The 21,595-nt window shown below is 32.6% G+C and overlaps 4 protein-coding genes across 5 annotated transcripts; 1 reads left to right on the forward strand and 3 right to left on the reverse strand.

Annotated features, from left to right (window-relative positions):
- Window positions 1-52: 52 nt before the first annotated feature.
- Window positions 53-1,406, reverse strand: LOC108565403. 2 transcript variants are annotated; one of them, XM_017924834.1, is made up of 5 exons: window positions 1,221-1,406; window positions 1,025-1,158; window positions 793-927; window positions 554-736; window positions 53-479 (listed from the first exon to the last, which is right to left on the reverse strand). In XM_017924834.1, exons 1-5 carry the CDS (start codon window positions 1,261-1,263, stop codon window positions 141-143), a joined length of 834 nt encoding a protein of 277 aa, XP_017780323.1. In that variant the 5' UTR covers window positions 1,264-1,406; the 3' UTR covers window positions 53-140. The 2 variants fall into 2 exon arrangements, with proteins under 2 accessions (XP_017780323.1, XP_017780322.1); XM_017924833.1 differs by having other exon boundaries at window positions 53-497; window positions 1,221-1,404.
- Window positions 1,407-1,468: 62 nt separating this feature from the next.
- On the reverse strand, window positions 1,469-11,692 carry LOC108565388. The gene is made up of 13 exons (XM_017924814.1): window positions 11,462-11,692; window positions 11,231-11,414; window positions 10,664-11,172; window positions 10,236-10,609; window positions 10,002-10,180; window positions 9,765-9,947; window positions 9,243-9,350; window positions 8,861-9,180; window positions 8,705-8,811; window positions 8,293-8,652; window positions 3,901-4,005; window positions 3,797-3,843; window positions 1,469-3,741 (listed from the first exon to the last, which is right to left on the reverse strand). Exons 1-13 carry the CDS (start codon window positions 11,659-11,661, stop codon window positions 1,870-1,872), a joined length of 4,548 nt encoding a protein of 1,515 aa, XP_017780303.1. The 5' UTR covers window positions 11,662-11,692; the 3' UTR covers window positions 1,469-1,869.
- Window positions 4,378-8,230, forward strand: LOC108565401 (probable RNA helicase armi). Its single transcript, XM_017924831.1, has 4 exons — window positions 4,378-6,918; window positions 6,974-7,171; window positions 7,231-7,472; window positions 7,582-8,230. Exons 1-4 carry the CDS (start codon window positions 4,575-4,577, stop codon window positions 8,155-8,157), a joined length of 3,360 nt encoding a protein of 1,119 aa, XP_017780320.1. The 5' UTR covers window positions 4,378-4,574; the 3' UTR covers window positions 8,158-8,230.
- On the reverse strand, window positions 8,190-9,743 carry LOC108565402. Its single transcript, XM_017924832.1, has 5 exons — window positions 9,401-9,743; window positions 9,243-9,350; window positions 8,861-9,180; window positions 8,705-8,811; window positions 8,190-8,652 (listed from the first exon to the last, which is right to left on the reverse strand). Exons 1-5 carry the CDS (start codon window positions 9,632-9,634, stop codon window positions 8,246-8,248), a joined length of 1,176 nt encoding a protein of 391 aa, XP_017780321.1. The 5' UTR covers window positions 9,635-9,743; the 3' UTR covers window positions 8,190-8,245.
- Window positions 11,693-21,595: the final 9,903 nt, after the last annotated feature.

Below are 21,595 nucleotides of genomic sequence, written 5' to 3' on the forward strand. Positions count from 1 at the left end.
AATTTATTATCAAATTTAAAGTGTTATAAAAATAGTAATATTTCACCACAGGACTAAAAAGAATTAAAATCAAAATTGATAATTCTTAATTTACGGATCGGCTAAAGTTTATTATTCTTTCGTTTCAATGGTCGGCGCGTCTACTTTTTCATGTGCCAATCGTTAACTAGCCTCTTCTTCCCGAATCCAATGTCTGCCATGTGGCCTTTCCTCATCTCTTTATTCCGAATCTGCTGATCCAACTCCTTCTTTAGAGGCTCGATCGCCTCACCTATCACCTTATCTTCCTTTATGTAAACGACCATCACTTTATTTGTAAACTCCACCGATCTCGAGTTTTTCGGCTGATAAGGCTGGTACTCGTAGCTCTCGATTATCTCTTCCGCATCTGCATCCGTCGCGGGCCGCACCTCATCTCCGGACTTGAAGTCCTTCCTGTTCTGATCCTGCGACGTCTGGGGTGTACTATTCTCTTTGGCCTGTTCAAATTTTCTCCTCTAAAAGTCAATTCCAAATTCGAAATTCACAATTGGATCTGAACGATCGTCCTTACCTTACTTTCCTTCTTGTTCTTTCTGCCCAGTTTCTCCCATGGGTCCCAGGAAAGCACTTTGGAGACGGAGTGGGCGCAATTTTTGGTCGCTCCAATAAGAGACTCGGAATGCGGAGATTCGGCGATCAAGCACTTTTCTTTAGAGGATGTGCAGGATGACGATTTCGAATTGATCACTTCTACCTTTAAGAATAAATGGTATATTTTATAGATTAATACTGCAATGGGAAGAATAGAACCTTATCCGGTTTAGTGCAATTTAAATTTTCTAGACTATCCCTTGCCTTTAACCAATCAGACTTGCAGATGTTGTCATCGGAACTCTCAGTGGACAATACTAAGCCTTCCAAATTGTTTACAAGCTCGTTATGCGCCTGTAATACAACGAATCAAATATTCACAAACATTTAAAATAACTAACAAATCGATTGCAGCTTTAACAACGTTACGCAACAATACATTATCCATTACCTTTACATAGTCATCATTGTTTTTAGAGGATTTAGGTAAAGTGGCAATATTTTCTGTGACAATGTGAGTTGACGTGGTCGGTCGTGAACATTTGATTCTTGAAACGCCCTCAGTTTTTGCCTCAGAATTATCAACTATAAATCAGAAAGGTGTCGTGAATTCCATCGACGTAGATTATTAAAGCAAATTAGTTCACCTGCATTAATTTTGTTCTCGTCGCTATTTTCCGGTACGGACATATTACTATTTTTTGTTTTAAATGTCAACGTGAAATTCGAAAAAAATTTCGGGAAAAAAATTAAATCACTAGCTCGTCAAAAAAGAAAACAGAAACAAAATTCTAATTGCACTACAATCGAATGTGGCTACTACATAAAAAAATAAATAAATAAAAATATAAACTTGATCATGAACAATGTATTTTATTAATAACTAAAAATATTGAAAAAAGTGCAAATTAAAATCATAAATTCGATTATAACGTATCAAACGTACTGATTATATCAAATATCCTAGTGTCATAAGATATATTTATGTATATTAAGGCAGTTTTGTAAAAAAAAATTTCAATTGAAAATAAGAGTCAAGTTTGATCTTTGAACTCTGACTAGACTCATCTTATTTCATTATTATGTTCCTCGCGGGTGTGCAAAATTCAACCTGAGTTAGTGATATTAAAAGAAAATCGAACTGAATTCAATATCATAACTAAATATATATGATAAATTCGCAAATCGTTTTTGGCTAAAGTCGCCGTTCATAATATTTTAGCAAAAAGACATACGAATTTTTACAAAATATGATAAAATATATAAAATAAATAAAAACAAGGCACTTTAACAATATCAATTACTATTCTCAGTTTTCTTTAGAGACAAAGATAACCGTTTTCTGGTTGTTTCATTTCCCAAAGATTTTCTTCGAATGGGTGCGTCTCCGGGGGTAGGTGTGCCTTTCCTCCTTTGGATTCCAATGTTTTTTCTACTCGTGGGCGTTTTACTAGAACAGGGTTTGTCTACAGTAGGGCTCATGATTCCGCATTTATGCCAATTATCCATTTGTGCTTCACGCGACTCCCTCAGGACTGTGCGAATTGCTCCAGTTTCACCAACCATTTCTTGCAATTTTTTGAGTGTCGTGTAAAGACAGACTGCGCTTACCAATCCAAAGTCAAATAGACTGCTCATATGCACCACGAAATTCCTATAGAGATTCTTCAAAAGCAACTCTTTGCCTTTGTGTTCAACGAACATAGTGCATGCCAAGGGAATCTGACAGTCTCCTACAAATCCACATTTCATAACATGCAGATTCCACATTTTCATCAATTCTTTTTCACCTTCATTCACATCGGTGAATTCATCAATCATCTGCATGGTTTTACTGCGCAACCACTCTGGATCGTTTTCACCCTCTGAGTCCATGTCCATTTCTTTGGGATAAATCGGCAGACATGTTGCTGTATGGTGGTACAACCTATTATGTCCTGTAATAAACGGTCTTTGTCCATCGTACTCACAGTCGTCTAATTCTAAAAATTCTGAAAGACTAGGTTTCAGTCTCTTTGGATGGCAAACTAAGATATGTGTGACGCTAGCCCTTCTGACTGGTCCATTCCTAGAAAATGCACATACCGAAGGTTGTGTTATTAGATCATGCGGTGAACCAGTATAAGATCCATCGTATAATTCATTAATTGCTACATCAATTCTCGCACCAACCGATATAGGCACATACGTGAAGGTGAATCTTGAGTGGCACAACTTCAAATGTTTGAGCAACGTGTATAATTCGTTACTCTTCAAGCTGCACCAGGGGCAGTGTAGATCTTCACAGGCCTCAGTCTGCTGGCGAGAATTGTTATTGTAAACAAATTGATAAACAATCTGTAATTTTTCTTGATTACCACTCGGAAGCACAGAGTTTTCATTAGTTTCATTTGTTGGGTATGGAGCAGGTCGTTCTACAAATTTTTCCGATGGCTTCTGAGACCAATTCAATTTGAATTTTACACTTGGCCCTTTTATAAATGCATCCAAATTACCACAGCAGTCTGTAAGATCATCTTTGCTTTCCCAAGTGGAATGCTTCTTGGGAGAATTTTTAGTATTGCCATTTACTTCTTGCAATGTTAACTCATAATCGGCATCTGTTAACAAGCATCTATTATGTTTATCATAAACTACTAACTCTGATGCATAAATTTTACTTGAATCAGTGCTACTAATTGATTTACGTTTTTTACTAGCTGGTTCATCATTATTTTCCATGCATAAAATGACGTTTGTAATAATGTGCTTGACTCTTAGAAGCAACACATATGATTTAGCCAAAGGTCCTCCAGATAAACTAAAAGCCTCTGTTGGAACACTCACTGACGGTGCCATTATAGAGAGATTATTGTCAGAGGGGTTTACTTGTACTTCAGATACTCCAAATGATGCCTCCATTAAAGGAGATGAGCTGTCTTTTCTCTTCTTATGACTTATCTTGACTAATACTGTCTCTATTTGTACGGAGCCCACATTCGGATCAATGTTCTTGTCATAAAATCCAAGGAAGGTTAGATTCATATAACCTGGCAGTATTGTAGGGAAGTCTTTACTCTTTGAAGTCACTTTTTCTAATATTGAGTCAACTTTAAATCCTTGTCTACATTTGTGAGTTCTTGACATCCGATACTTCATGTAAGCCAATGTTCTGTTCAGAAATATTGGCTAATAACAAAAATATTAATAAAAATTCTTAATTTCTCTACACAGACTAACTTACCGAACACATATTTCTTGTCCTCAAATATCTGTAGATTTGTGTGGGCTCTAAAACAATACAACCCATGTTATAAGCATCAACTAATCATTTACAAAGATACATACTTTCAAATGCTTGCAGAAATAACTCATGGTCAGCTTGAATGTGATCCATCCTTGGATTTTTTGAATGATCCGACTCTTTATCACGTTTTTTCGGAGGCATCTTCAATTATTGTTGGAACCACAAACACAAGAAACCAACAAACAACAAACTGCAGCAAAACCGCCAAAACAACCAACGGCCCACACAATTCAACACAAATGTCAAAATTGTCAAAAAAATCAACAGGAATGCCAACATAAAGAAGATTTTTTGAATGTTTATATTAATAATTGTTTAACTTTAAACAATATCATACATATAATTATATATACGAAAAATAAATTTATAACATAATTTTAATAATAAATATTGTATATATTTTTTTTATTCTAGTACTGATTCAGTTCTGTTGGTAGCAATTTTGGAAGCCATGTATAAAAAGTCTTAAAATTTTGCAAAGTTTGCTAGTTTCAGACGGTCTTTGTATATCTTATTGAATTGTTTTGTTAAAGATTGCGTTTCAAAATGCAGAGTCATGTACAGTGCTGATAATTCAAGTATTATATTCTGACGATTTGTTTGTAAAACAAACACTATACAGACGATAAGTACAATAATATAAACTGTATAAACTGAGCGAAGGTGTTTATTTGCCGGACATGTAACACAGTAAAGCAGTTTCGTATTCGCCAACATGTTGAATTTATTAAGTTTCACAGTAAAAGCTTTCTTTTCGAGAAGAACAAATCCTAATTTAGAAGAAATATACAGTGAATTGGATCAAGTTGAAGATCAGGCATCAAATAGTACGGATCAGAAAGAAACGGAAACAGAGGTATTAACAAACAATTATTCTACATTAAAAGTTGGGCATATCTCCCATTTTGCTGATGGTTTCTATTACATTGATAATGTATACAAGCATAAATTTACTGAAAATGTTCCAATAGGATCAAGAGTATCCTATAATTTATATAAAGATAACAATGAACTTAAAATATCAAATGTTAAATTATTTTTTGATGAATGGGAATCAACTAATATACAGGAATCAAAATCTTCCTGGTCCACTAAAACTCTTATAGGAAAGGTAATCAAAAGAGAAGGAAGAAATATCATTGCACATGTTGCAAATAAGAATACTACAGATTTAACAATTGATTTGAATTCAGCTTCTTCAGACTTTGTTCCAATCGTTGGAGATTGGTTGAGTATTGATGTAAAAGTTCAGGTAGATGTTGAATCCATTGATTTGCTTTCGGGCCAGATATTGGAAATAATGAAGATATACCCATCTCGTATTAAAATTATAAAGGGTAGAATAACCCATGTTGGTGAGAATAGTGGTAGTATTAATAGAGATACATTTTTTGATATGTCTGCATTGTATGATGGGTATGTGCCAAGAGTTGGTGATAATATTTCAGCTGAAGTTATTGAGAGTAGTCAGTTAAGTTACTCTTGGAGAGCTATAAAAGTATTAGTAGATTGTTTCAAATCAAAGTATAAAATGAATGAGTCTGTAAATGAAGATTTGTATGTTGATCATGATGGAATTAAAATAACTGATGGTATTTTTCTGAAGGCAACTAAAATGAATGAAGTGTGTGCATTTAATGTTGTTATTGAAAATTGTCAAAACACTGATGTAGTATTAAAAGACATTGTGTTTGTTGAAAATCCTCATATAACATTACTTGAACCACAGTTAACAAACAGCATTACTATTAATAAAATGGATAATGTACAATTAAGCTTTTCCTGCACTATGCGCTTTTACGGGGAAAGTAGAGAGTTGATCATTTTTGATTTTACTGAATTTAAGATTGGAAGATATATAAAAATGCAACTGAATACTTCATCAAACCCGCAGAAAACTAACGTTTATAAAAGACCAAATCCCGTTAGAACAATAAATACTGAAACACAAAATACCATTAGAGGTCAATATATGAACAAACCAAAAAGGTTCATTAATAAGCTGCAGGAATACAAGATACCCAAGTTTCTAATGGACATTGTATATGAACAGTCATTTAAAACTGCATACAACAAATTGGTTGAAAAGACGTGCTTGAAACAAGACATAACGTTCGAAAGTTACGAGGAGCGTTTTCATTTACTTTACTACTTGGAGGAAGCTCATCTGAAGATAGCCATTCAAAAGTTTGATCAAGAGAGAGCGTTGTTCATTAAGAATGGCGAATATTTGATGCTGGAAATTGAAAATTTGTCGGAGAGAAGACCATCCCTGATTGTTGGAGATAAAATTGTGGCAATTCCAGTGCCAAATCTTACTGAAGTCAAATACGAAAGCATGATTTATAGAGTAACGGCGAAGCACGTTTATTTGAAGTTTTCCGAATTGTTCCATCAGCAGTACAATAACCAAGAATACTCGATAGTTGCAGTTCAATCAAGATCGCAACTGAAGAAAATTCACCATGCTATAAATTGCGCCGCTAAAAATCTTGGAGATCACTTTCTGTTCCCAAATAAAGTTATTTCTAAACCGCCTCAATGCGACTTTGTTTATGATAAATATGAAGAAACCATGGAATGTAAGCAGAAAACTAACAGTCAGTTAGTTAAATTGATTAAGCAGCAGTATTTGGACGCTCAAACTGATTGTTTGAAATTGGAATGGTTTGATAAGTCTTTGAACTATTACCAGAAGGAAGCGGTCAGGAATATTCTACTGGGAGAAGCTAGACCTCTTCCTTATATTATTTTTGGACCACCTGGAACCGGAAAAACGGTGACTATCGTTGAAAGTATTATCCAGATATTGAGAATGATTCCACATTCGAGGATTCTTGTTGGAACGCCATCGAATAGCGCAGCAAACTTAATCGCTCTGAAATTGATAAGCTTGAATATTTTTAAACCTGGAGAATTGGTGAGGCTTGTTTCTTACAACGTTGTGGTCAATGATTCGATTCCAGAATCGTTGCTACCTTATTGTATGGGAGGAAGCATTGCCAAGGAGCACACAATTGGAAATGAGGAATTCATTCATTCCAAAGGGAAAATATCAAGTATTTATTAAATTATATTATTTAGAGCCCTGTTCTAATTGATTTGTTTACACAGGTTTTTCAAGTTCCATACTAGGGAGGCATAGGCTCACTATTGGAACTTGCTCTTCATTTGGAGTTTTAAATTCAATGAAATTTAAGCCTGGACACTTCACACATTGTATCATAGATGAAGCTGGTCAGGCAACTGAACCAGAGGCTATGATTCAGTTATCTCTCATATCTGTTGACGAAGGACAAGTTATTTTAGCAGGTAAATTAATTAATATTTCCATGTTATTATTATATTAGTAATAATAATTTATTTTACAGGTGATCCAATGCAATTGGGCCCAATAATTTTATCTAAATATGCTCAAGAATTTGGATTGACAGAATCATTTTTAGTAAGATTATTAGCTAAGTTTCCTTATACTAGGGATATAATTGGATTCCCAAAGACCAGTGGATTTGATCCAAGATTGGTTACAAAATTGATCTATAATTATCGTTCTTTGCCGGGAATGCTAGATATTCCAAACACACTATTCTATCACTCGGAACTAAAAGCTATGGTAATTATTACATATTTTGTTTTAAATTTATACAGTAGTTGAAGTTGCCTAATTTACATGCCCGGGGATTCATTTATTGAGAAGTTCTGTAATATGTTTTATTTTTTAGATTTCTGATGTTGATAGCAAAGAAGTAAGATTCCTGGAGCAATTTAGACATATATTACCAGTGGATAAGGATGGTAAAGTGCCTTGCTTGGTGTTCCATGGTACCAAGGGTATCAATTATCAGGAAAACGACTCGCCATCCTGGTTGAATCCAGATGAAGCGTGTCAAGTGTTTTACTATATAAATGAATTATATAAGAACGGTGCCAAAGCTGAAGATATCGGGATCATATCTCCATACTTGAAGCAAGTCAAGGAAATTGCTAAAGTTTTGAGGGAAGCAGACTTGGACTTGCCGAAGATTGGAACCGTGGAGGAGTTCCAAGGACAGGAATACAAAATTATAATTTTATCTACCGTTCGCTCCAAGACGGAAATGCTAAGTTTGGATAAAATACACTCTGTCGGTTTCGTTTCCAATCCAAAACGACAGAACGTCGCTATAACGAGGGCTCAATGCTTGACTTTGATCGTAGGTAATCCGTATTTGTTGTGGATCGATAACTACTGGCGCAGATTGATTACCTTATGCATTGATAGAAAGTGTTATGTCGGCTGTGACTTTGACTTAAAATAGTTATTCTTTATTATATTATATATCATATCGTTATATACCATATCCATACAGTTTTATATAAATAGGTTTTAGTTTGTGCATCCATATTTTATAAAAAATTTTGATTATTGTATTGCCATTCTGCAAATCCTCTACCTTTCATCCCGTTTACCTCGAAGTCGACACATTTGAACACAATTCTAGCCTCGCAATCGTTTCCAATGAAATGATTGTTTTCGTATATAGTTTTTGCTTTGATCAAGTATTCCTTTTTTCTAGTCCAAATTCTGAACGCTATGTTTTTACCAGGTGTTCCATTTTCTCCATGTTGGTACAAACGTAAATCGCATTTTTCTATTGGATTAATTGCCTTTTTAGGCGAGATCACATAACCCACCTCCATGTGAGAAGTGGTACAGGGGTGACTTAAAACGCCGACACAGATTCTAGTATTATCCTCCAGGTATATAAAGTGAAAAATGTATCTGTGCATCAGAAGCCAATCTCGTTTATGCCCTAAAATATTAAAATTAAAACATATATTATACTTATTTTTATTCAATAATACCAAAACTATGATTTCTAGATGCGTCCATTTTTATCTCATACTTCTTTCCGTTGATTGAGAAAAATCCTTTTAAGTATCCCATCTGTTCGTAATGCGATTGATGCGCTCTGAAAGGATTCTCATTATAATATCTGAATGAACATTAATTATTATTACTTTTTTATATTCTTAAAAAAATCTTCCGTCCACGTTTCTGCAGCTGCAGCTCTTGCTATCGCCACTCTGCTCATATCACTATCGAACATGAAACAAGGAAGATTCGAATTCCAATCTGCCTCCACAACGACATCCACACTATTTTCATTTTGATCTAACATCTTTCCATTATAAGAAAGTCTCCATAATTTCATAGGTTTAATAGGACTGAAACGAATTCCACCACCGTTATACGATTTCATGTCATGCAGCATATCGGTATCTGCATCCAAGTTGGTTTTTGGTATATGAGGGCTTCGAAGCAAGCCGAATTCTGGAGTCTAGCAATTAAAAGAGAAAGTGAAATTCTAATTGATTTAAAGATAATATGAATGGAACTTACGACAAGATAGAAAAATCCATTGATTTTAGCGAGATGACGTCTTTCTATGCCGCCATATAAATAATGTCCTTCGGGATTCACCGCTTGAAAGGAAACAGCATCAAATGCCTATAAAGCTGTAATTGAATAATTACACTAATTAAATTTACTTGTATTACCTTGTTGTGTTCGGAGAGCGGAAGCAGCCTATCAAAATCTTCTAAATTTTCCTTCTTGTGTTTATTCAATTCATATAGTTTTAGAAGTAAATAAAATATAAGGAATTTGGCGTAGAATAATATCCCAGGTTGCGAGTAAATTTCAAATACTTTATTATTATGTTCTTCATGTTTAATTTTCCAGTATACGAAGCTAACGAACGCTACTACTAATGCGATTACAACGAGTAACATTTTAATAGAGTAGATATTTTAATAGGTTTTATTTATTAGATGTTCTAACATCTCGCAAAAATGATAAGCGTTTAAGAAATATAAAAAAAACATATACATAATCTTATCGGTAATTTCGATAAGGTCAAACTTGAAAGTTGGGGCGTTGCGGAGGCGTGCAGCATTCGAAATAAGTTAATCCATACTTCTCGGCGTCTTCAAGGGTTTGTGGTAAATGTTGGTCCAGCGTCTCAGGTAGAAGCAAAGAGCATATACCACCCATCACCAGCATCGATCCCATTATAATTAAAGGTAGAGTAAGCATATCGGAACCCTAAAAAGTATATACTTTATCAAATATAGTTGATAGGAATTTGTAAGTTTTTACTAAGTAATTCACTAAGGGTATAATTATTGGGCCTATCATTCCCACAACCGAACTGATACTCATTCCAAGGCCTCGCACGACCGTTGGATATAATTCCGAAGCCATCAGAGGTAGGACCACGAATGATGATGAGATCCCCATTTTACCAATGCAATACAAAGCTATTGTCAAAACCGTATCTTAAAATTAAACGATATACATTTACTAGCTAATTTTAAATGTTTTCTTGTTCACCTGTTTGTACCAAAAACGTAGCCAGACAGGCGGATCCACCAATAATCATACTAACGCATAGAGCCCATCTTCTACCCCAACGTTCCAAGGAAGGCCAAAGAAATAAATAGGTTGGTAATTCTACAGCTCCGGCTAAGAAAAAGTTTAAAAATTCATCTCCACCTAACGATGGAGCGTAATATGATAATCCAACGTAAACACTTGTATTTGTGAACCAAATAAATGTAATGATAATAGTTTTCCATCTGAGATTTTTAGTTCGGAACAAATCGCTTATTCCATACTTTCTTGTATTGTCTGTTTCCAGTTTCTCTTGGTCGATTTTCACTTTTAAATCGGCCATGTAATTAGCTGGTAGTAATTTTCCATTTGTTCTAAAAATAATTATAAATAAACTAAATATTATTGATTTTATTATGTATGAATACTTGGCCATTTTGTTGAGGATTTTCTCTGCTTCGAAGAATTTTCCTTGAGCCAACAACCATCTCGGACTCTCCGGTAGAAGCCACCAGTTGAAAAAAAGCAAGACGAATGGAATTGTCGTTGTTAAGGCTAGTATTCTCCAGTCTCTTATCAACCATACTATGATGGCTAAGAAAACTAGTGATAGAGAGTAGGCTATGTTTATGAGGATGGTGACCAGAGTGCGATGATTAGGACCCACCAATTCGATTGCCAGGACATATGGAGTGCCTAATATTGCTGGTACTGTGAATCCGACTCCTACGCGAAAAACAGTCCACATGAAGAAGTTTTGCGCGAAAGCTGTTGCGATACCGAAGGTGCATTGTACGAATAAGTATATGAAGAAAGCAGGCTTTCTTCCTAGTCCATCTTGCACGTAACCGAAAATGTAATTGCCGACGAGTCCACCAGCTCCGAGAAGAACCAAAGCCAGAGTCGCGGAGAGATCTTTATCACAGACCAATTTCCACTAAAAAATAAACGAAATGAGGTATGGAAATGTGATCGTAAAAACACGACTACATTACTTGGGTAACGACTGTGCTTTTGTACAGGGAATGGTCGAAAGACCAGCCGCTTTTACAAGGAATTATATTATCTTCTGCGCTGAAGTAGCTCAAGTTGTCGAGTTGCAACACTTCGTTATAGTTCCTCTCGTACATGAAGCATTGACTATATTTCAGAGAACCGTCTTTGGTTTCTAGAGGTATGCTGCAAATATTATTGAGTTTGGAATGTTTGTAATTTGTGGTTTGTACCTTATGTTTTTGGCCACATCCGGATCTAGGTGATTCAATTCTGGGACGGAACACCAATGATCTGGAGTTGCGGACATGAATAGCTGGTTGTAAGCGTGGAAACCGCAAGGGAAGACGCCGGGCAGTAGGACGAACCAAAGGACTAGCTTTTGGTAACGGCCAAATTCACCTACGTCTGGTAAAATCTCGTCCAAATCCATCGCCGGGCAGTAAAAGACTAATTTAGAATATTAAGCAAATCGTCGCTGTTAATCGAATTAAGCAAAACGTTAATTAATTGGCTTGATTGGCCTTTCTGTAAATAGGGAAGCAGATTTTTAGAGTCACGACGATGGTGGTGATGGTAATAGTAATGACGATGGTGGTGATGGTAATAGTAATGACGATGTGGAATCGATTTGCAGGCTCGAGTCAAAACAATCGTGGTGTTATCGAGATGTACGAGCGGCTGTTGCGGAGGCGATAAATCGGCTTTAATTTCAAAGTCACGTCGGATTAACGTTCTAATTAAAAACGAGCCTCGAATTAAATTTATTATTATCGTACGTTGGGCCCGGTTTTCTTTCGAAAACCGAAACGTCGAATCGTAAATATATATGTGAGGATGGAAGAGTGAGAGCAGCAGCATAATTTCCCTTTCTGAGTTTTGTCCTTCGGGGGACGGTAAGGTTCTCACAGTGGATCGGGGGGCGTGTAAGAGCACGCCGCACTTGACCCCATAATTAGGGCCCCCGCCCGACCAAAAGGTCACTACCATAACATGTTTATGCTAGACGCAGGTTATCAGACTAAATTCTGCTTTGGCACTCTTCTCCATCATCTCTTTGCCTGGTTCGCATCATTTACTTTTCACCGAACGCCAATCCAATTATTATATTTATATACCAAGTCTGCATGCCAGAATCACCAACACTTTCTGCTCAAACATTCCGTTTCTACCATCACAAAACACAAAAGACGCTCGCAACTATTTATTCCCATATGCTTGCACGTTTGAATAATCATGATAGGATGGATATCGGATTCAACAATCTTCAGAATACATCTCAGTTAATTTTGAGCCAATGCAATGATAATTTTATTTATATAGTTCAAGTTACACAAGTCGTTTGATAACGCAACAAATACTTTTTTTTTGCTTTATCAAGGTTATAAATATTAAAATAATATTAAAACATACATACAAATTAACATATATAGTTGATAATAAATTAAAAGATCATTTTTAAATGAATGATAAAATTTAATGTACAGTTAGATTTAAATTAAATTTCAGTTAATTATTAAAAAATATGACTAGGAATAAAATAGAATACTACTACTACTGTTATACGTTTCAGTTACAAATAATCTTAACATTAATTTAATAATTTTAATATATATATTAGGCAATAACAAAAACGTGAATTAATAAGAGAATTACTTATATATTTCTATTTATATATGATGATGATAATATAACTATATCGATATAGAAAACTAAGTAAATGTTTATGATATATTTCTCAAGATCAAGGAATCAAGTTTTAATGGATAAAGTGAATTAATTCTGCACGTGCAGCTAGTATTTTGCCTCAATATATTTAAAGGTTCTTATAACTATAAGATATTTAATAAAGTCATTAAATATTGATTGATAGATTTATAGGCTACAAATAAAATTTGAGTATTGCTTAAATGTATAGAACAGGTAAATGTTATTAATATTATATACACATAAATAAACAAAATATATTACTGAAAACATTAATTATAATTGATATATAATTTATATAGCTAATTAATATGTATGGAAACTGTGCTTTAAGGAATTGGTTGGCTCTTTGTCTCATCTATTATTATTGTCACCAACTACCAATGACTATGCTACAAATATCAGAATGTTAACTCAAAAAGTCATGTTAGTGGAAATAGCAGTGTTCGAATTACAGCTTCAGATTTATGGGTTTAACATGCAATAACCAAAAATAACATAATTTTTTCTCAGAATACATACATCATGTTTTCTGTGAATTACGATGTTCCTCGAAACCGAGAATTAAGAAATTCCTTTAAATTTATCTTCGAGCTTCACAAGATGATTTTGCATGATTATTCTTATATCATCATTCCAATATGTTGTTAAACTCAGATCTTTTATTAAACGTGATAATGAATTATTGTGATTGCATTTCAAATATTACTTTCTAACATGTAATGTAGTTATTTTGTACTGTACTTAATAATTTTCTCGTTTATTATTGTGATTAATAAATAATGATGTTGACTTATTTGGATGACTTTTAAATAAATATAAATTTATTGTATAGAGAAAAAAAGCTGTTGCTAATGACACAAATTATATTTTCGATTTCGTTGCATTTACGTAATGTCTCGTAACGTACGTGGAGAAATAATTACAATCGAATTATGAACAATTTCAATCTGTTTTTTTGGGTTGATGCAATCGAAATATGCATTGGGTTTACGAGCGGAACGCGGTGCTAATTAAATTAAATTTGTCATTAACGTCGACTTACGTTTGCTTTCTGGTCTTAAGGCCATTAATAACATACCATAATTGACAATATTATCCCATACACACTGCGCTTTGAGCACAGCCATAACACGGTTATTAATGTTGGACTTGCCTTCAGTCATTTGCATGTCTCGTTATTCACGACTCATTCGGCCAAGATTTCCTCTGCCCCAGATAAATAATCACATACATTACATCTCTTTTTATTCCCAATTACTAAGAAAATCTAACGAAAAATTCGTATTAATTAGTCGACATGCGAAACCATTTATGCCGCAGCACACGTTATTAGCGAATTCCCTGCATTCAGTTCGGTACACCTTTTCTTTAAAACCATTTACCTCCTGGTATTATAATAATTTTATTATTATTATTTACAGTTACGTACTTTTCCTGGTATGAAAATGCTTATATTTTACTTTAATACATATCTGTAGTGACCGTAACAACATCATTTTTATTTAATATTAACATTCTTCAAAAATAATCATTCCAGAATCGCTTTACCTTTCATAATATTATACATTAAAATTGAAATTGATATATTTACACTTTTATTATTTGTAAAGAAAATTAAATAATATTACACTAGTTACATTACTTTATATTGTATATAAAAACAAAAAATGCAAACGGTTACCAGATCTAAAAAGATCTTCGGATTAATTTTTTGAATTAGACAAATTATGTAATCGAAAAGTGATAATATTGTAAAGTAAAGTATATGTTGTGATTCAATATAGCATTTTGGTTTGAGTCTTTGGATTAATTGGATTTTGGAATCACGTAGAACCATTTTTCACGAAAATTTGTTGTGAGGTGCTTATTGAAACATGTTGAGCTGATCTAAGCAAATTCTAATATATTGTATTACTAAAATATTAATTGCACATCGAAATCTCACTAAAAATGAATACAAATAAATTACAAAAATTGTAAAGAACAGTATAGAAATTTAAGTTTTAAAAATGATTGATTTTTGTTTTATGATTTTTGATTGAATTTTGTGTTATGTATTTTTTTTATAGTTATTTATAATAATTCGGTTTACGTTGTTTGAGAATATACTACAAGTAGACCTATATCTACCTACTGTAAATCTGGGTTCATTTTACGCCGATTCGATTTGCGCCGGCTTTTGTAGGAACGGAACTGCCTATATTTGCATTTGTATGTGAATGAAGTTTAATTTTATATTTCCTGAAGAACGATTTGTCTCAGGTCTGGTTTAATCTTAATTTGATCATGTACTATTGTTCTAAACCTTGCTTTAGTTGCTAAATTTCTACATAGAAACCTAGTCTGTTGTAATTATCATTATTATTATTAAATTATTATTAAATTACATTCAACGATGTTTTTTTTAAATAGAATTATAAAGAAAAGACTTTTCTTTCGATCGAGTTTGAAAATCGTACTTCAATTGAATTGAGTTTATAGTTGATCAAAAACTATTTCTTTTGAAACGAAATACTGTAATTGAACATTATTTCTTTAAAGCTGCATGTCATCTCTGGATGTGTTGGATCTTGTAGTCACCTTGTAGACCAAGTAGAATTTTTCATGAAAATTTGTTGAGGTGCTTCTTGAAATATGAGTCACATAGCAAAAATGTTGAGAAACGCTGCTCTAAACAAATTTAAACGCTGCATGCTTTAGACGTAACCAAGTGAATTAACAATAACTCGCTTGGATACACGTGTAATTTCATATGTCAGCTCCGGATGTGTTAACTTTTACAATTTCAAAGACTGCCCGTCTTGGATACGGTCGAAGTTAATTAGTAAAGTTCATCATGGTCGAAGTGCTACAACAACTTCTTTCTCCCCATGTCATGTCATTGTACCCTCAGCGTGAAGATCTAGTTTACGACGTGCTGCGTTACCTAACAGTCGGAAATAATTGCGGCGTCGCAGATGGGATCGGCCAATTAATGAAATTCATTAATTGCGAGCCAACATTTCGAAGTTAATAATTAAGTTCGCGTTGGTGTTTTGCTCCATTCGCGATTCTGCGGACAGTTAAGATTCATATCCGGAAAGTGCAACACGAGAATGTCGGATGACTGCCACGTTTTCTGTGCGGCTAAACGCGAACCAACACAAGAACAACAACAACAAGAAGAAGGTAACAAACGATGGTTACACGGAAAGTACGGAGCGAAAAAAATAAAAACGCGGCGCGTTTTATTATTTATTTTGTAGAGAACGCGGCGTGCGCAACGCGAACAGTAGTGAGAGTCGTGATCTATGTTTTCTTGTATTCTACTTTATGAAATTTTAAACAGGCAAAAATGATGTGGAGTTATTGTGACAAGATCATTTCCGTGAGATAAACTACGGTGCTTTTCTCACACTATTCATAAACACGATCGTTGTTTTACTCGACTCCTATTATCATCGGAATCGTGGAAATGAGGAGACCAGTGATTTCATTCAAGAAAATTTCACAAACGTAAATCATATCATAATTGACGCTGGAAAAAAACGTGCCGAAAATAAATTTAAATTGGGTCGTAAAGTATACTTAATTAGCCGGGCCTGAATAATTATTCATTTAGGATGTTTTAACGGTCGCCGTATTGTTAATGAAATTTTCATTACGTTAATGAATTTAATCAATTAGGTTTGTAGTGATAAATGATAGTTATAGTACTAAGATGTTGCTATGCTATTTATCTTTATTATTTAGAAAGGATCAGGGAAGAAGAAAATAGTCTTAATCATATTGCAAATTCTATGGTTTAAGCAACTGTAAACTTTAATTCCGAATTAATTAATGTTTTATAGACTGAATGTCCATTTACTACTATTAGAAAGTTAAATTAATGAAAATACTGTTTTATTTTTTTATATCATGGTTTTACTAAGAAATCGTTAGGTTCTTAGTAAAACCATATACTCTAAAAACAAGATACTCCTACATTTTATAAATTTATTGTATAACAATATACAAAGGGATATTTTTTTAAGATCTATGTGTGGGTTTTAATAATTTGAAAACAAAAATTCAATTACTTTTTTCTAAAGTAGATTTGTTTTTAAAATAATAACTTTGATTAACTTCAAACTTTAAATAAGGTTTTTAAACCATAAGAAAACACCAAGAAATCTTTTTAATGCTTTTACCAATATGTAAATTTTAAAGACATAATTAAAGATTATTTTTTTTACCTCAAATATGCAATAAATCTTATGTAGCTTAATCGATCTTTAATGACCTTGCACGTTTCGATTTGATTCGAAATAAATCATTTTCTACAAAATTTCGTGTCTCCTGTATCATAAAAAAAATCTATTGCCGTTTCACCAACGTGTTGAAATCTTTAAAGGCCTTTAAGAGTGAAAGAATTAACAGGAGTTTCAGTTATAATATCTTCTTGCTCTTCAGCTTTCTCCTGCTCCATCATTTCTAATAGGTCTTCATTCGTGACTTTTTCAAAGCGTGTTTTAAATAAACCATTTTAATCGCCTGCACTAAGTTCCAATTTGTAAATAAGATTTTACACTTTGATTCCTAATAAAGAAGAAATTACGTATACTTTAATTACGTTTAGTACTGCACTACCATTTATAGGTTAAATGTATTTTCGAAAGTAGAATCTTAATCGATTCATAAATTTTATTTTCAATGAATTAAAAAAGTACTCCTACTTTATTTTTATTTATTATAAATTGTAAAATAATCTTGAAGATTCTTTCACGATAATAACGGACTTTTATTTTACTGTGATCATGAAGTGAAATCATTCAGAGAATTAATTAATGATTAGGATCGGTGTTGAAATATACATTAACCTTGTGTGCAGACGAAACCAAATCATTCCTGGAATAATTAACGAACGAACGGAATTTATGTCGAATGTACTTTATTTTTAAGTAGGCAGATTAGAGCGATGTGCTTTAAAGCATATTCATACAGTATTTAGAAATTTATATTGGAAACTTTTAAATAAATCTGAGATAAATTTTATAAATTAAATTACATAATATGAGATTTATATATATTAGTTACATACTTATGTTCTGTAGCACTTTGTAACTGTTTATTTTTTGTTGTTATGATTTTAATTATTATTTGTGACTGTTGTAAAAAACGTTATTATTATTGTTATTAACCCCTTAAGCGGTTTAATGCATTAAATGATGTTACTGGCCAAATATTTTATTATTTATTATGCGAATATATTCGTCATAAGCGCTACTCAATAAAAGACACCATAACGAATATATACGACATAACCATTTAAGGGGTCAATTTTATTGTAATCTTCATATAAATTGTTTACAAAGAAATATACTAACAAATACAATGGAAACAAATACAAATGATACAAATATAACATTACTGATTGCATAGTGTCTAGTGCAGGGGTGCTCAAATCGATTACATATTATATATTTTTTAAATTTCTGATATTCAATTTATAAAAAGTACACTAAATAAAAGTACACTTAATTCATGATTGCGTTTGGCACTCAGTGATTACGTACCCTTAGGAACATTCAGGAAATTCAGTGCCATGCATCGACATCAAAAGAACGTTAGTTATAGAGCATAAGTTATCATCTTTGTAATTAATAAATACTTACCATTTATAAACTTTGTATTTTGTTCGTTTTCCGCCTAATACTTTTATGATAGAAGCCATGGTTTAAGTCTGATCTAGTGCCTACGAAAAAATATTGCAATTGGGATTGAAGCATTTCCGCTGCAAGGAAATTTTGCACCTGGTGCCAAATAACTAATTTGCACCCCCTCATCAAGAAATCAAGAAGCAAAATATTTCATTTGCGTTTTCTACCTTTAAGAAAACAATACTTAACCCCCTAGGTGTTAAGTCTAATAGTTGGCAAAACTGACATTGGTTTCTGTTTCATATAATTCATAACATAATTGCAGTATTATAAATAAAGTCAATAATACTATTATGTATATCTTTAGATTTAGTACTACTAATAGTATTTCAATTATGTGTAACTACTAAAAATTTGAAGTTCATTTTGAGACTGTTAGAATACATATGTATCAGTTAGTTTTATGTCAAAACTAAAGGAATTTTATCAAGTTATATTTGGTTTATCTGTGCACCACTTAATTTCTATTGGAACTTATATGTATCACAACCCCACTCAAATCATATATATTTTTTCCGCCATTTTCTAATATGAAACATAGTTTTGACTTATAAAAATATAAAGACTAGAAAGAAATTGAATACACAAATATTAAATAAAGAATCTTAGGCATTAATTGTAGATAATTTTATTTGGTATTGCAGTGAAGAACTAATTAGGAGAAAGCAAAATAATAATTACATTTTCAAAACTTCTTACTATAATTAGAATTATTCAATTAAAGTTGTCTACTTTAGTTATAAACATAGAAAATTTATTTGCAGAAATATACATGCATATTCATGTAGAAGTTCTGACAAACAAAAATATAAAAAAACTAGAAAAAAAATCTTGAGAAATGATTAAAAGTAACACAAAACAATACAGCAATGTTACAATCTAATAAAAATTACAATAATGTTAAAAAATATTTATTTTGCTGTGAGCTTAAATATTATAATAGTTGATCCACTTCGATATTACTCGACGATCGGCTGTTACCCAGACTTAGATTCTTTGTTCTCGGCGATTATAGGGTATCTTTAGTCTTCTGGTCCCAACTCGCTTTGTCACGACGCGGTTTCTTCGCCGCTCTTCCTAGAAATTTCAGATTGCTCGTGTACGATTTGGATGCCATCTTCATAGTGTTATACATTCCCCTTTTTGTACTTCATTGCTACAGTTTAGATATTATACCAGCAGTCAATGCAGCTGCAAAATCTTAATAAAACTAATGTAATCAATCATACATGTATAGCATTCATTAATATTCTTGTACTGTTTTAATTTATTTATTTATTACTGTTAAAATTTGACATTTAATATATAATTTTTTCATATTCTAAAAAAAAAAATTTTTTTTACAAAGATGTATTACATTTAACATTTTTAAGTAAGTTATGGACATTGGACAAAACAAATAAAAGATATAATTTTTCAATAAATAACTCATAACTATTAAGGGGAACTAATTTGATACCATACCATTGAAAGAAGTAACAACAACTTTGTACTAGTATATATTCCCAAAGATGTGTTTCCTCTCCTACAAAAATATCAATGGTTGGATCTCATAATATCGATATTATGTTATGTTCCCATTTGGGAACAGTATGCAATTGATCGTTAAGACTTATGGAATTAAAATGTAACAGTAATCACAGTTTTTAGCTGTCGAATATTTAATTTATGACCATTTGTTCATAGTTTATAAAAAAGACAATATCAATTATACGATTTAATGGATTATAACCTCATAATTCAACGACGGAAATGCTTTAAATTATAAGATTTAATACTCTGTTTCAAATAGAATTCATGATAATATAATATGTATATTACAGTTCATTACTGCAAAGGAAGTAGTAAATTCTGAACAACTAATTTATTGACTTTGCAATAAAGAAAAGCGAGTACAAATATGTTTAATACAAAAACAATAATTCGCATAGTCCGGTTTGAAAATTTAAAAACAAACAAAATTTTGATAAGAGCAGTTTTGTATGTATTTAGTTTTGGTTTCAAACAGTCTGGGATATTGGAGGAATCGATTACCCGCATTGTGTGAGATTCTGCTGTTTATGTATTTGGTTTAATTAAGAAATTAGAAAATGTTGGATTAAATTAAACAATGAAATAAAAATATATAATTGAATAATTATGACTCGTATACCAAATTGAATACACAAATATTAAATAAAGATTTTTAGACACTAATTTTAGATAATTTCATTTGGTATTACAGTGAAGAACTAATTACGTTCTAAGAGAAAGCAAAATAATAATTGCATTTTCAAAATTTCTTACTATAAATTAGAATTATTCAATTAAAGTTGCCTACTTTATTTATAAACATAGAGAATTTATTTACGGAAATTCATGCTTGAATATTCACGCAAAAATCTTCATATTTATTATGAATGATTGTAATAACAAAAAAGATACGCAGTTATTTAAAATAATGTGCGTTGAAAATGGTTTATGCGCTTGATTTATTTCATCCTTCCATAATTTCGTTTATTTATTTACAAAGATCGCCGAGGCAAGTGAATATTAATATTAAGAATAGTAAATCGACGTAGTTTACGGTGTATTCGAAAACGAATTTGCATGCATTCGCGAGGACCGAAATTTACGTATAAAATAAGGATAATTAATTTCTGCGTCCATGCCAGAACCCCATAAGCAATCGCATAAATATTCGGGTTTTATATTCTTTAAAACCGGTTACCGGTAATAGCAAATGATTAACCAGACTTTCGATTTGGACCATTCCTCATCCGAGTTATCTAATCCAATCGAGTTTAAAGACATCTCGGATTAGATATCAAAAAGATGAATTCCGATTTCAATGGAAACATGCATGCTTGTCTCTGAGGATGTAAAAGGCTGCACGTGAGATTGGTGAGGAAAGGAAAAATCGTAGGACGATCGTTCGGACAACTGAAAATAAAAACTAAAAAATGTATCGTATCCTTCGCAGCTTCCCAATCTGCCCAC

The sequence above is a fragment of the Nicrophorus vespilloides genome, unplaced genomic scaffold (genome assembly GCF_001412225.1).
Source record: "Nicrophorus vespilloides isolate i.1.1-1 unplaced genomic scaffold, Nicve_v1.0, whole genome shotgun sequence".
NCBI classification, from domain to species: Eukaryota; Metazoa; Arthropoda; class Insecta; order Coleoptera; family Silphidae; genus Nicrophorus; species Nicrophorus vespilloides.